This window comes from Hirsutella rhossiliensis, assembly GCF_020360975.1.
Source record: "Hirsutella rhossiliensis strain HR02 chromosome Unknown scaffold00014, whole genome shotgun sequence".
Classification (NCBI taxonomy): domain Eukaryota; kingdom Fungi; phylum Ascomycota; class Sordariomycetes; order Hypocreales; family Ophiocordycipitaceae; genus Hirsutella; species Hirsutella rhossiliensis.
The window spans coordinates 1,600,001-1,614,381 of record NW_025408680.1 but is presented as its reverse complement, the minus strand read 5'-3'; the positions used below and the strand labels follow the sequence as shown (position 1 = coordinate 1,614,381).

The following is a 14,381-nucleotide window of genomic DNA, read 5'->3' as shown; positions in this document are numbered from 1 at the left end:
TTAAGCCGTCCGACTGGGCCCGCCTCCGAACCTCATCGACGATGATCTTGCGCGTGGAAAGGTAATTCTTCTCTGCAGATGGCCGCCATCGAGCACCCCAGTCTCGCTCAAGAGAATCCACAGAAGGCATTTCGCCCCAGCCCTGCCGCCAGAGACGCAGCAGCTCCTGTACAGATTTGACAGAACGGGGAGCTTGAAGCTCGGAGGTTCGCGCGGCCCAGGCGGCTCGCCATGCGCTCTTCCCTGGGGGCTTGCCTGGCCCGCTTGCACCATTCCCTGCTGCTGCTCTAGAGAGAGCGGAGCGTATGTCGGACCGCCCGCTTGCGAAGGGCCTATCTCGGACCTGAGGACCGTCTCTCGTGGAGCGCGGCGCCTCTGTTGATGAGCTCCCGCGATCTCCGCATGTTGACCTGCAGCACCTTGGCCGGGGCTGAAGGTGACGGTGTAGGTCGCCTGCGCAAACTCATCCAACTTTGTGCATAGTTCGTAAGAAGCCCCCAAAAGGTCTAGATGTCTTCGCTCAGCTAACTGCTCGGCTGCGACCTGTTGAGTCAGTACTGTGCGCAGCTTCTCCGCAACCACCGGCATCGCTTTTTGAATGACCGTGGTATGGCTGTCTTCGTGGTCCCGTGTGCATGTGTCTTGAACTTTGCTGGCGAACGCTTCAAACTCGGGGCAAGAGAAGACCGGATCCTGGAAGATAGGATGGTCGGGGTAGGACTCGCGAAGGAAGACAGCGTCCTGCAGGAGCACCTCTCGAAGCCACTCCAGGAGTTCCAAGAAGGCGCCGGCGGCCATGTTCTGCTCCACCCCCAGATCTGAGAAAGGGCTACTGTGGGCCTCTTTCCATTTGTCGAGTTGAGGCCAGACCTGCACGAGTAGCACCACAGGCGGCCTTACGGTGGCCCGGGCACGAAATAAGACCCCGACCATTCAGGGTCAAAGTCGGCCACGGCCCTCATGAATTCGAAAGGCAGGGAAGTCAGATAGCAGCCGGTCATTTGGTCTCCGTTATTCCAACGACCGGCTCGGCGGATCTGTATAGTTCGGGTCAGCCCAGGCCAGGGGGTTGGCGGCTTGCCTAGGGCAGATGACATGCCTGGCCTTCATCCACTCCGGCCATGTCGGCGTTTTGCGTCGCGGCCACTCTAGGCGCGTGGCTGACCTTGGAGACCTTGATGCCGGCCTTCTTGTAGAACCTGGACGTCCATTCTCGGGCAGTCTGGCCCGACAACGGAGCTGTATATTCGGTGAGTGAAAGGGTCGATGCACCTCTGAGTTATGGGATTCCGGTGAATGCCATCACGCTTACCTTGAGGCTCTTTCGCCGATCGGCGGAGCACCTTCGTTTCATACCAGTCTTCGCTTCTTTGGAAGACGGAAACCTTTCCGCCTTTTCTACCTGCCAGCGCCAGAAAAGCCAGAACGCGAGGGCGCCGATGAGACAAGACCGCGGATCTCGATGCCGCAAAGCAGATCCATACTCCATGCGGCCGTGCTGGTTGGTCTTCCCACAGTTCATCACGACAACCAGCGCCTTCGTGGTATACCCCTGGGCCTTGCAGCCCTCGTTGGGTAAGTCCAGGGGAAAGCAGTCTGCCAACTCCATCGGCAGGCGGTTGCCGGACCGCAGCAGCATGTGGTTCCCGAGCAGAAAGTCCACCTGCGTCCTCAGGGCGCAGGCGATCTCTTTCCTCTCGGGCCATGCCACGTTGGTGTGGTCGGGTATCTGCGCCGGCGCATACACATCTCTGAGAGTTCCAACTCCCCTGATCCTCGAGGTGTCGTTTTCTTTCATCGGCGACCCTCTTTCCTTTCTTTGGAGGACGTGATGCCACTACCTCCTTCATGAAGAGCAAGAGCTTTCCTTCATCGACCAGGTCTCCGGGTAGCTGTTGGCCCTGTGGTACCGAGGCCGGCCAAACGTCCGGGATCGCAGGCCAGTTGGCTTGACACCACTCCTGTGAGGCGGTCAATGCATGGATCTACATGAAGATTGCAGGGCGCGCATGCGGGCTTGCCTTCCATTCTTCCTGCTTGGGACGATAATTTCGCTTCGTATTCTTCGGCTGGGTGTTCTCCAGATCTAACAGGTAGTGCTCAATGGCCGCCCTGACCCGGGGATCCTCTATCGCGTTTGACATGGTGCAGGCGGTCGCCGTCGCGACGGTGGCAATGGAGGAGGGGGGGGAGGGGGGGGGGGGGGGGGGGGGGGAGCGCAACGCGCGGGAGCGAGACCGAAATCGAAGGGCTCGCGCAGGGCCCCGCGGGCGTGGACCTTCGATTTTGCCGTCCGATGGCGGTAATCCGACTAAGAAAACGCCAGCCCCGCAGGGCCGGGCCTTGGAAAACGACATGGTTTTGCGTGGGGCGGGGCGGTAATCCGATTACCGGATGACCGGTCAGCCGGCCCCGGGACCTGTGACACCACAAAAATTCCGTGACAGTCGCCTCTCTTTTGAGTACCGTCTCAATTGTAGGGCTGATATTTGAAGATTTTGAAGTCGAATCGGCCTCGGGACCCTTGAATTGAATGAAGCCGAATCGGGTAAGGTCTTCAAATTCGATGAATCAAAAATCAGGAGTCTTTATTCAATTCATTCATCAAAATCTTGAATGAATGGCGATATGGTCGAAATATACGGTGAAAAAGGATCACCCGCTTCGCAGCTGCCAGCCAAGGGGGCATACAGGGGAGGAATGGGCTAATGCCCAAAGCCACCCACCAAGGGCCTCCTTTTCTTTCTGAGCAGTGTCAGAAACAGCGGTTCTGCGGCTCGTCCGAATGAGGAAGGTGGCAACGATAGTGGGCACACAGAAGAGGTCAATTGGAGCTATATGCACGGCTGTGTGTGTGTAAAGGCGATGTGTGTTGCCCCCTTCCGGCTAGGAATGTGCCCTTGGGCCCGCAGAAATCTCGGCTGAATGCCCCACGTGACCTGGCAGGTGACCCATGCCGCCCTTCCTGCTGCGCCGTTCCAACAAGCAGACACACACGTACACATCAAGAAACAAGCTGCTTTGACCCCCATCATACCTGTTGGCAGGGCTCGAGCATGAGACAAACTGGGAACGTCGTTCAACCGGTGTGTCGTATTATGCTATGAGGATTGTCTTCTATCTAGGGAGGGAGAGGCCAGCGTGGAAGATATAGCCACGCAAGCCTCAGCCGCACACGTGACCCTAAGGCCACATGCTGACCGTGTGATCTAGATACAATTGACGAGCATGATTCCCACAATACCAATAGATTCCACAATGCACTTTCCCCATTAGGCACGCCACAGAACCACCGTTCTGACAGGAGCAAGGGTTCGCCCGCGCGGACATGGTAACTTCGAAATCGGCCGCCCATGCGATGACGCACTGCGTATTTAAAAGTCTGTTGTGCGTGTTTCAGTTGGATTCCGCCGTTCACACTCCACTGGGAAAATCCCAGTGGGTTGGAAGTGGGGTAGTTAGGGCGTCCATATATGTTGGTATAACGACCCTAACAGTGCCTGATACGCCCACCGTTTCAGCAGTCTTGCCACCCTATACGGAGTATCAAAAAAACCATGAAGCTTATGAACAGTGCCATTTTATAATGCACACCATTTAAATGTAGTATCACTCGAATGTTCTGGATTTTCTGGTTCGGGTGATATAACTCTCGATATCTGTGCTTAACATTTGCTCAAGAAATGCCACATCATCCTGAAGGCAATAAATAGATCGGTCATTTGCTACTTGCAAAACTACATCTCAAGCACAGATTAAGCTCGGCAGCCCAAATTTTTGAAATATAATACAAGACTTATACTGTTAAACAGCCTCCGGCAAACTGATTAGAAAAACGCGTTCAGATCCTCAACGTCTCAATACTGCGCGAACAATTGACGTGACACGAATTGCGTCATCTCGCGATTTGGAGACTGTTAGGGACTTATCTACTCATCGAGCCCAATATGACTGCTACTTGCTTGTCCACACAAACTAGCCCGATCAGAAAGTACCGAAACATCTGCATGATAAGGATATGTTGTGCCAACTAGCCGCGTTTAGACGCGTTATTCGCGCTCAATTGACCACCTGTTAATTCTACTGTCGGAAAGACACGGTCGTCAGCCCATCCCACATTTTTTTGCCTGCATTGGGCAACGGTCTTCGCGACAACTGCCACGACATTATTTTACGACGATCTCGCCTAATTCCTGCTTCGATGTTTCCGACAGCGGCTTCGGGTCGGCCCCCGAATCAACGTCCTGCCCGACGACCTATCCCACCCGTTCAACCTCGACTCCGTTATACTTTATTGTGGGTTATTTGGTGTCGTCCCGACTACCTGTCTCACGTCCATTCTCGAGCCTTTTAGCCTAGACCAGGTAAAACTTCATTACTGTCCAACCGATAGCTAATTATAACATGATACATAGTATGGCCCCTGCTGAATCGAAAACAGCTGCCGCAGCGAATTTCTTTGCTCCTAGGACCCGGCGTAAATTGCCAACGCAGAGTTATGCCCGCATTGAACGCCCTCAATTCAACCCGCAGAGTCCCGCGCGCGCGCCCTGATCCTAGCACAACCCGGCTCCTTCGTCCTCCTCCGACTGGCAAAGATACGATTGTCTGCGCGCCCCGGGCCATCCTGACTGTGAGTCAGATGATGACATGCCTGACGCGGATACATCAGAGCCGCCATTGAACAGTACCGGTAGTCACATGACGCTCGCAGAGAAAGCCAGACTTATCAAGAAGTGGGCCGACAACAAACAGAAGCATGTTCGCAAGAAGAGAGACAAGAATAGCCACGTTTATTGGTATATGCAGAGGGAAGCCATAGACAGAAGCTTTTACTCGGAGTACAAGGATGGACCGAAAATATTCCAAGAGTTCCGGTGGACTTGTATAGAGTGCCTTCAAAATCCTTCTACTCTTCGGAAGATATTCCAGGTCCTTGAATCGAACCGCCGAGGGGTTACCTCTGGCATGGGAGACCATTTAAAATCCCACAGTATTACGAAGGAGTCTCACCACGGTCGAATCAATGGATACGGCCGCGCCATTGGTGGAGGAGATTATACAGAGGTAGATGCATGGAGCGGTCGACCCAGGCAAAGAGCAAGGCTCACGGCAAAGGAGTCTATCCGCCAGTGGTTTGTAAAACACCGACAACCCTTCTCTGTTGTTGAGAACTTGAGACTCCTGCTTTCCAAGAGATGTTCTTGGCTCACAATACAACCTGTGTGTACAGGAGCCGTATAACCTTACGCAATCACATCTACACAGACTTTGTGGAACGCAGAGAGAAGCTGAAGATCGAGCTTCAGTACAATTGTGCTACCATCTCGCTCACCCTTGATATCTGGACAGCACCGAATCGGTGCCTATTTTCGCCATTATTACGCACTGGATTACGCCGGAGTTTGAGAGAGAGGAGGTTATTGAGTTTATCGAGCTCAAAAATCTCACACTGGCAAACACGAGATAGTTGAGAAGACACTTGAGGAGCTCAGGCTCAAGCCAAAGCTTCTCGCCATTACGGGAGACAACGCCGCCAACAACGGCACGCTCTATTATTTGAAGACCAGACCACATTCCAATTTCCGGGCAAGCTGGTAGATGGTGTGAATATACCCTCATTGTTTGTGTATATGCTAATCTGCGTTCAGGCGAGAATCCTCCTCCTCAACCCCCTGCTCCGGCGGAAGTTCCCACCGAGGCTACTACCGAGGCTCCCGCCGAACCTCCTACCCCAAACCTCCTGCCTCCCAAGCCGATAAGTCTGCGATATCAACCCCCTGTCCAGATACAATGGAGGCTTCGGAGGATTGAGGCTCTACAAGTGTGTAACTGTGTACAATCGCGGATTCGAACGCGTTGGACCGATATATTTTGAGGATTCGGCAGAGCTTTTGAAAGTGCTTATTTTCGGTCCATTTGCCTAGGACGGGCGGATCAGTATTTATGTAAGTTAATTTTGTAATATTCGAGATTATCGAGAGACTTCCCAGAAGGCTATAAAACCATATACTACTTATTGGCGTTTTCGAGGTATCTTTGCAATCGCTTAGGTACACACCAAATTCACTTCGTTTAGGGGATTCCTTCAAACTATTCATGAATGGCCTGAATTGGCCCAAACCCAACTTGAATCGCGAAAATTGGAGCTTGAAGATTTTGAATCAAGATCCAAAAAATTCAATTCATTTGATTCATCCTTCATTCAAAATCTTCAAAAAATTCACCTTCGTCTATCACCCCTACTCAATTGCCGTCAACGCATATTTTTCAACCCAAACCAACTTGAGAGGTTATTCTCTATTTCATACGGTATGACTCCCAATGACAATGCCCTAGCCGCCGCGCGAGCCGTCATAGCCTCTCGCCGGCCGCCTAGAGCGGCCCTACGTCGTGCCACAACACCACAACGAACCCCCCTTTCTATCCGCAAAGCGGCTTCTAGGTACAAAGTCAATAGAGGCGCTGTCGAGAGGGCCATCCGTTCTTTGGAAAACCCATTTGCCCGAGGTCAGGGGCGCCCAACTGCGTTGACTGAGGATGAAGATAACGCCCTTGTGGCGTACATACAGTGGATGGAGCGTACTGGTATTCCAGCGGAAAGGAGCAGCTTGAGGCTGCCGCAAATACAATCAGGCAGCGACGAGATCCATCATCAAGACCTATGTCTCAGAACTGGCTCGCAGGCTGGCGCCAAAGTCACCCTGAGGTCAAGAAGACCTACTTGAAGGCCGTCGAGAGAGCACGGAAGTCTTTTGAAGCGCAGAGTGTTGAGGAAGTGAATGACTTCTTCTCTAACCTCGACGAGACTATCAAGAAGTTTCGCATTGGGGCATCGGAGATTTGGAATGAAGATGAAGCCGGCATTCGGATCGGCTGCTTGCGAGAACGCGTACACGTTCTCGTGACCCGCACCACACGCGTGAAGAGTCGGGTGGAAGTTCTCGATCCGGCGAATCGAGAATCCTGCACAGTTATTGGCACGATCAATGCTGCAGGGGACTCTCTTCCTCCCTGGATCATCTTCGCGCATTTCCCTACCACGAATTGGGCCGGTATCGCTATTGATAGTGGCGTCCGCTTTGCTCAATCACCAACCGGCTTCAGCAACGCTCAGATACATCTCGAATGGGCGAGGCACTTCAATCGCTGGTCCTGGGCATCCTCAGCGCAAGCACAACGCTCTGGGAAGTCACTAGAACAATGGTTTGGCTGTGATGAGCATCTTCGTGTTCCAAACCTTGGGATGACGACGGTTGAGGCACCTCCGACCCAACGGGACGAGAAAGATAGGATTTTCCGGTTGCTCGTTGTAGATGGCTTCACAGGGCACACGACTCTCGAATTCGCTGAATACTGCATCAAATTTGATATCATCATCGCCATTCTCCCCCCTCATTCCACACACATCATGCAGCCGCTAGATGTTGGTGTTTTCCAACCACTGAAAGCGGCACACCAGAAAGCTCTACGAAAAACACTCGCAGAGGGCCACCTTGCTTTCTCGCGGGTTGACTTCCTCAACGCTTTTTAAAAAGTCTACGAGGCTGGGTTCACGCGCCATAACATCATTGCGGGCTTCGAAAAAACAGGTCTTTACCCGTGACACCAAAACCCGTTGTTGCAAGGCTTCTCAACGAGCAGCTTCGGCAGCAGAGACTTGTGAACCCGGCTTATAACTCACTTTTGCCTAATGAAGCCCGTTTCCAGATCGCTGCGGATACTACGAACAGGATTAGGCAGCGGTACCATGACGTACTGAGTTCACCAACTCGTGAGGGTTTGCGTCAGACTGCTAAGGTGGTGACAGAAGCCCTCATCCTGCAATCTCAAGTCCAATCCTTTATAAAGGACCGAAATAGCCGTATAGAAGCGTGGGCAAGCAGGAAGAAGCGAGGCAAGATCGTTAAGCCGTCCGGTCAATTCATCACGAGCTGCAACATCGAGGACATCCAGCGCGAATACGAATGCAGTCTCGAGCAGCATACCAAGCGGCAAACCCGGCGAGAGCTACGGATGCATCTCAAACGAATTCGCGACGAGATGGCGGGTATAAGGGCGGATTACAGCGCTAGCAAGAAGCAGGAAGTCAACGGGAAACTCAAGACGATGAATTTCAAGCCTTGGCTACAACATACGGGGCGTGATATTGAGTTCTACACACTCCAAGAGTCCCACGAGACATTCACAAAGGCCCTGAAAGTGTCACGGGCTGTGCCCGGCTGGTGGACCCGGTTGTACCGGGTCCGGTGGGTCGTGCTCCGGTGGCAACACCGGCCCCGCTCCGCGGACCCAGAAGCTGCGAGAACATTCCGAGAAGGGCAATATAAGCTCGCAGATAGACAACATCTAGGCACCTGCTTGTTGAATAAACTCCGGGCCAGCCTTTCACATATCTAGAGCTCCTTCTAAATACCGCAAGCTGCAGACTGCTCGTCAGGATGGACCAGCAGAGTGAGAGCCCAAGTCTCCAGCAGCAATGGATTGACCAACGCATTCAAGAAGCGGTCAATGCGACTCTCAGCCCTCTACAGGACCAACTTTCCTTGCTGATGGAGCAACTCGGGCGAGCGCAGCCGCAGAGCGCCGACTTGCAATCGCCGCCAGTGGCACGAGGATTGGGCGAGAGCACGCCTGGCTTGGGCACGCCCTCCCAAAACCTGCGGTACTGGAATGCGGAAACCGTTGCCCAACCCACCCAAGCATGACGGCTCACGGAAGAGCTACTCCGCCTGGGCCAGGCAGATGCGAGACAAGCTGGACCTTGATGCACACTACTACAGTGGAAATCGCGAACTTTGGTACCTCATCAACTCATGTTTGGACGAGCGACCACAGCAAGTGGTCGCTACCTTTACGCCGCGGAGGCCCTGGGGTAGCTACGACCCCAAGAGTTCATGCGATACCTCGACCGAACCTACCAGGACAGCAACATCCAATCCCGCGCTGCTGCCACGCTGAGAACTATGCGGCAGCGCGAAGACCAACCTCTCGCGTCCTTCCTTCCCCGATTCGAACAGGCATTAGCTGAAGCCGGGGGAGCAGACTGGCCGGACAGTGCAAAGATCGTATTTCTAGAGAACGCAATAAATGCACGCCTCCAAGAGAGTTTGGTCACAGCCGTCCTACCCGACGACTACCAGGGATGGCTTGCGAGAGTTCAGGAAATTGCGGGCAGATTGGAGAGACTGAAACCCGGTAGGCAGCCGACGTCGACTGAGCGGACGCCTCAACAGCTACCAAGGCAACGACCCAAGGAGGAACCGGAGGACCCCGACGGAGATGTTAAGATGACGGACATCAACCGTATTGGCCACGAGTCGAAGGGTCGTCGACATGTCGATAAGAAGCCGAAGGATGAGCGCCGCTGCTATCGCTGTGGTCGGACGGATCATCTTATCGTGGACTGCCCAGCCCAGGTGGTCTTTCCTGGCGAAGGGAAGCAACAGCGACCTAAAGCTGCGCGCATGAAGAAGCCCGATGCCGCAGATGATTCGGAATCAACCGCAGCATCCAGTGAGGACGAGTCGGCGGGAAAAGACTAGCCCCGGGCGAAAGCGGGCGCCGGGGCCTGCAAAGGCAGACATCCGGGACTGGGAAGCGTTCAAGCCACGAATGAATAGTCGGACTGTATTAGTCAACGCGCGGGTAAACCGAGGCTATCGAATACGCGCCCTTGTCGACTGTGGATGTGACTGCTATGCCGTGATCGACGAAGCCCTTGTTCGGAAGCTGCGGATACCCTTCGTCGACTCGAAACCACGAGAAATTGGGGGATTCTCAGAGTCAGCGAAGAGTGTCATATCCCCAGGGGTCGTGGCTGTTGTGGTCGAGACAGCTGGATTTGACGAACGTGTCTTTGCATACGTGATCCCAAGCCTGGGCCAGGACATGTTCCTCGGCCGGCCTTGGATGGAGAGAAATCACGTCGTGTACGATGCTGCCAAGAAGCGAATGTACCATGGGAGGGCAGGTGTGACGATACGCCTCATTGGGCAGGAAGAGCCCGCCAAGATACGCGCGATTCGAAGCGCAAGACTCGTGTCGGCAGCCGTATTCACGGCGGAGTGTCGACGCGCAAAGAGACGCAAAAAGTGCAACGCGATCTCGATTCATGCAATCAGTTTGTCGGATATAGAGAGGGCGCTTCAGCCGAAGCCGCCAGTCGATCCGAGCGAGAAGGTCCCGGCAGAAGTGCTGAAAGAATTCCGCGACCTATTCTCACCAGAAGAGGCAATGAAGCTGCCGCCACATCGACCGGGTGTGGATCATGAAGTCAACCTGCAGCCTGACAAGAACGGCAACGAGCCACCCTTCCGTGGGGCCCACTCTACAACATGTCACGAGAAGAGCTGTTGGTCTTGCGAAAGACCCTGAAAGACCTGCTGGACAGAGGATTCATCCGAGCGAGTAGCCCAGCGGCTGCCGCGCCGGTGCTGTTCGTGCGGAAGCCGAATGGAGGGCTGCGATTTTGTTGCGACTACCGAGCGCTGAATGCAATCACCAAGCGCGACCGATACCCACTGCCCCTCATCGCGGAGACCCTGCAGAATCTGGCCAAGGCTAAGTGGTTCACCAAGTTGGACGTGGTGGCCGCTTTCCATAAGATCCGCATGGCTCCGGGACATGAGGGAAAGACTGCATTTCGCACGAGGTTTGGGCTCTACGAGTGGCTCGTGTGCCCTTTCGGCCTGAGCGGCGCCCCGGCATCATTCCAACGATACATGAACAGTGTATTGCGCGAATGGCTGGACGACTTTGTCACAGCGTACCTGGATGATGTACTGATCTACTCGAGCGGTTCGAAGGCGGATCATGAGGCTAAGGTGCGACGAGTTCTCCAAGCACTCGCCGACGCTGGGCTGCACCTAGACCCAGCGAAGTGCGAGTTTTCGGTACAAGAGGTCAAATACCTTGGGTTCATCGTCAACGCAGGGAAAGGAATCGCCTGCGACCCCGAAAAGCAGCGCGCCATCCGCGAATGGGAGGCCCGACCACGGTGAAGGGTGTCAGAAGCTTTCTGGGCTTCGCCAACTATTACCGGATCTTCATCCCCGACTATGCCAAGATCACGCAGTCTCTGGATGCCCTGCTTAAGAAAGGAACTGCCTTTCATTGGGGACGAGCGGAGAACGAGGCGTTTCAGGAGCTGAAGCGACGATTTTGCGAGTCACCGGTGCTCAAGCAGTGGGACCCGAGCCTCCCGACCTTTTTGGAGACGGATTGCTCAGGCTACGCATTGGGAGGCGTCCTGTCGCAGGAAGGCCCAGATGGACGTCGACACGCATGCGCCTTCTTCTCGAAGCGACTTTCGCCAGCGGAGTACAACTATCCCATTCACGACAAGGAGATGCTTGCCATCATGAGATGTCTCGACAACTGGAAGAACTTAGGAGCTGCGGCCCATTTACAATCCTTACCGACCACCGCAACCTGGAGTATTTCATGAGACGCCAGAAGCTCTCGGAACGGCAGAGCCGTTGGGCAGCCGAATTGTCCCAGTTCGACTTCAAGTTCGAGTATCGACCGGGCAGCGAGGCCGTCGTGCCCGATGCGTTGTCCCGCCGCGAACAAGACAAGCCACAGGGCATCGACGACGAGCGGGAACAAGGAAGAATGATACAGTTGATACCGGACAGTGCGATTCCATCATCGACAAGAGCACGTATCAACGCGATGAGTTCTGACTGTTCAGAGACATTTACCCTGCCGGAGATGAAGGTCTTCGAGGAAGCAGACCTTCAGCAACTCTGGGACGAAACGGCGGAGAAGGACTCGATATTCCGGGCAGCCTATAAGGCAGTCCGCGATCGCGAGCGTGTCTTCCCGCCCTGGCTGGGCCTGAAGATTCAGATTTCAGAATGCGCGATCGACGCAGGCCAAAGGCTGACATTCAGAAACCGCATCTGGGTGCCCGGTGGATCTGGAGAGAAGGGCAACCAGGAAGAAGCTGAGAAAGACCAGTTGAGAACCCGCATTGTGCAGCAGTCGCATGATTCTGTTGCGGCCGGCCATCCCGGCCGGGAAGGTACGCTGGCCATTGTGGCACGCCGCTTTTACTGGCCCGGACAGTCCCAGTTAGTTCGCCGGTTCGTGGCCAATTGTGACACCTGCGGCAGAGCACACATCTGGCGTCAGTCAAAAAGGGGATTTCTCAAGCCTCTGCCAATTCCAGATCGACCCCGAAGTCATTTGTCCATGGACTTCATCACAGACCTACCGCCTACGGGACCGAGCAAGGCAAGGTACCTGTGGGTGATTGTGGACAGACTGACAAAGGCTGTGACCCTCGAGGTGATGGACACCATGGAAGCTGAGTCGTGTGCACAGCGTTTTCTCCAGTGTCATTATAGGTTCCACGGGATGCCACGCTCAATTGTCAGCGACCGCGGAAGCAACTGGTTGAGCCGATTTTGGAAGAGATTCTGCCAGCTCTCGGGTATATCGCAGCGGCTCAGCACCGCGTATCATCCGCAAACCGATGGGGGACCGGAGAGGATGAACCAGGAGATTGAGGCCTACCTGAGAGCCTACGTGTCGTACGTGCAGGACGACTGGGGAGAATTGCTCCCTGCCGCGCAGCTGGCACTCAACAATCGCGAATCCGCAGCGACCAAGATCAGCCCCTTCTTCGCTGAGCATGGTTACCACGTCGATCCCATCAGCGTCGAAGAATCGGAAGAGCCACCAAGGGATAGAGAGGAAAGCAGAGCTGATGGCCTACTCAGTCGCCTGCAGGAGGTCAATGAGTACATGCAAGCAGTGATGGCCGCCTCACAGCAACAACAAGAAGAGGCAGCCAACGCAAAGCGACAGCCTGCGGAGCGGTTTGAAGTTGGTGACAAGGTGTGGCTCTCGATGGCAAACTACAGATCACCACGACCGTGCAAGAAGCTCGACTGGCTGCATCACAAGTACACAGTCACGAAGGTAATTAGTTCGCACGTCGTTGAACTCGATGTTCGTGGTTCAATTTACCCGCGATTCCATGTTGACCTTTGCGGAGGGCGCATCAAGATCCGGCTCCTGGCCAAAGGTAGATGACGCACAGCCACCACCGGTACAAGATGAGTCCGGCACGGATCTGTGGATGTCGACGAGATTCTCTGCGCGAGATGGAAGAAGCGCGGACGAGGGGAATTCAGGCAAGCACTAGTGCGATGGACGGGCTACGCAGAGCCGACTTGGGAGCCAGTTGAGTGGTTGCAAGGAACAATTGCGATGAAGGCATTCGAGGACAAGTACGGGCCAATCAAGACCAATGATGGCCCTAGGGAGAGGTACGAGACGCTGGCAGGAACGCAAGAACCCCGCAGACGCCGACCTGGTCGGAGGGGACAAGGGGTGTAATGTCACGGGCTGTGCCCGGCTGGTGGACCCGGTTGTACCGGGTCCGGTGGGTCGTGCCCGGTGGCAACACCGGCCGCGCCCGCGGACCCAGAAGCTGCGAGAACATTCCGAGAAGGGCAATATAAGCTCGCACTCGAGGCTACGCCTCGAGTTCAGCTTCTTTTCCTCCTTAGCTCTAGATAGACAACACCTAGGCACCTGCTTGTTGAATAAACTCCGGGCCAGCCTTTCACACTCCGTGAGACTATAATTCATGAGAAACAGCGCAGGCAGCGTGGTACAGCTCTGAAAGATTATCTCTTTGACCGTACGGATCCTAACTCTGCTCAGGTCTTCAGCCCGCAAAAAGTGGCTCAAGCTCGAGTGAAGAAAGCGGCGATGGAGGTCCAGAAGAAAGAGGAAGCAATCCAGAGGGAATTCCAGAGGGTTCAGCGACAGAAAAAGGCGGAGGAGCAAAAAGAGGAGGCGTTGGAAAGAAAGAAGCAGCGAGAGGAGAAAAGGGAGCGAAAATTGCAGGAAAAAGAAGCGAAGAAGCAAGAGAAAGCGGCCAGTCGACAACTTCGAGACGATCTCAAAGGTATAAGCAGGGAAAGTGCGCAACAGAAGCCGCGGCCCCAGCGGGTGCCTTCTAAAGCTCGAGAGAAGAGTCCAGGGACTCTAGACGAAATAGTCGTCGCTCTTCCACCAACCCCAGAGCTTCCGGTAACATCGCAGCCGCCAGATCAGCCAAAGGACGGGTTAGTAAAGAAGGTAAGGATTCCGCCAGACCAGACAGCTCGTGCCCAACGACCTTCTCTAGCTGTTGAGAGTGATCGGGAGATGGTAGTGGCATATCGGAGCTCGGGACGCCCGCAGCGGAATAGCAAGCGACCACAGTGGCTTAAGGACTGTGAAACAGGATGATGTATATATTACAATTGCATTTTCGTCGCATTTTAAATTTGGGAAAATCGAGCCCCGTTGCTGTGGAGTTATTGTGGATTGATGTCGAGCTCGTGGCGGCGTAGTAGTAGGTAGTAGTAGTAGTAGGA

General features: G+C 54.5%; 4 protein-coding genes across 4 annotated transcripts; 3 read left to right on the top strand and 1 right to left on the bottom strand.

Annotated features, from left to right (window-relative positions):
• HRG_10038 (centromere DNA-binding protein complex CBF3 subunit) lies at positions 1-2,144 on the bottom strand (the record flags this gene model as incomplete). The annotated part of the gene is made up of 8 exons (XM_044868509.1): positions 1-471; positions 559-832; positions 901-1,037; positions 1,100-1,239; positions 1,313-1,398; positions 1,485-1,729; positions 1,842-1,961; positions 2,022-2,144. The coding sequence occupies 8 exons, from the start codon at positions 2,142-2,144 to the stop codon at positions 1-3; spliced, it is 1,596 nt and encodes a 531-aa protein (XP_044716506.1).
• A 2,354-nt stretch (positions 2,145-4,498) lies between these two features.
• Positions 4,499-5,601, top strand: HRG_10037 (uncharacterized protein; the record flags this gene model as incomplete). The annotated part of the gene is made up of 4 exons (XM_044868508.1): positions 4,499-4,633; positions 4,675-5,200; positions 5,269-5,403; positions 5,471-5,601. 4 exons carry the CDS (start codon positions 4,499-4,501, stop codon positions 5,599-5,601), a joined length of 927 nt encoding a protein of 308 aa, XP_044716505.1.
• Positions 5,602-6,314: 713 nt separating this feature from the next.
• HRG_10036 (DDE superfamily endonuclease domain-containing protein) lies at positions 6,315-7,534 on the top strand (the record flags this gene model as incomplete). The annotated part of the gene is made up of 2 exons (XM_044868507.1): positions 6,315-6,445; positions 6,598-7,534. 2 exons carry the CDS (start codon positions 6,315-6,317, stop codon positions 7,532-7,534), a joined length of 1,068 nt encoding a protein of 355 aa, XP_044716504.1.
• Positions 7,535-10,337: 2,803 nt separating this feature from the next.
• On the top strand, positions 10,338-13,044 carry HRG_10035 (reverse transcriptase (RNA-dependent DNA polymerase) domain-containing protein; the record flags this gene model as incomplete). Its single annotated transcript, XM_044868506.1, has 8 exons — positions 10,338-10,442; positions 10,509-10,918; positions 11,017-11,438; positions 11,489-11,638; positions 11,696-11,910; positions 11,989-12,028; positions 12,176-12,294; positions 12,343-13,044. 8 exons carry the CDS (start codon positions 10,338-10,340, stop codon positions 13,042-13,044), a joined length of 2,163 nt encoding a protein of 720 aa, XP_044716503.1.
• Positions 13,045-14,381: the final 1,337 nt, after the last annotated feature.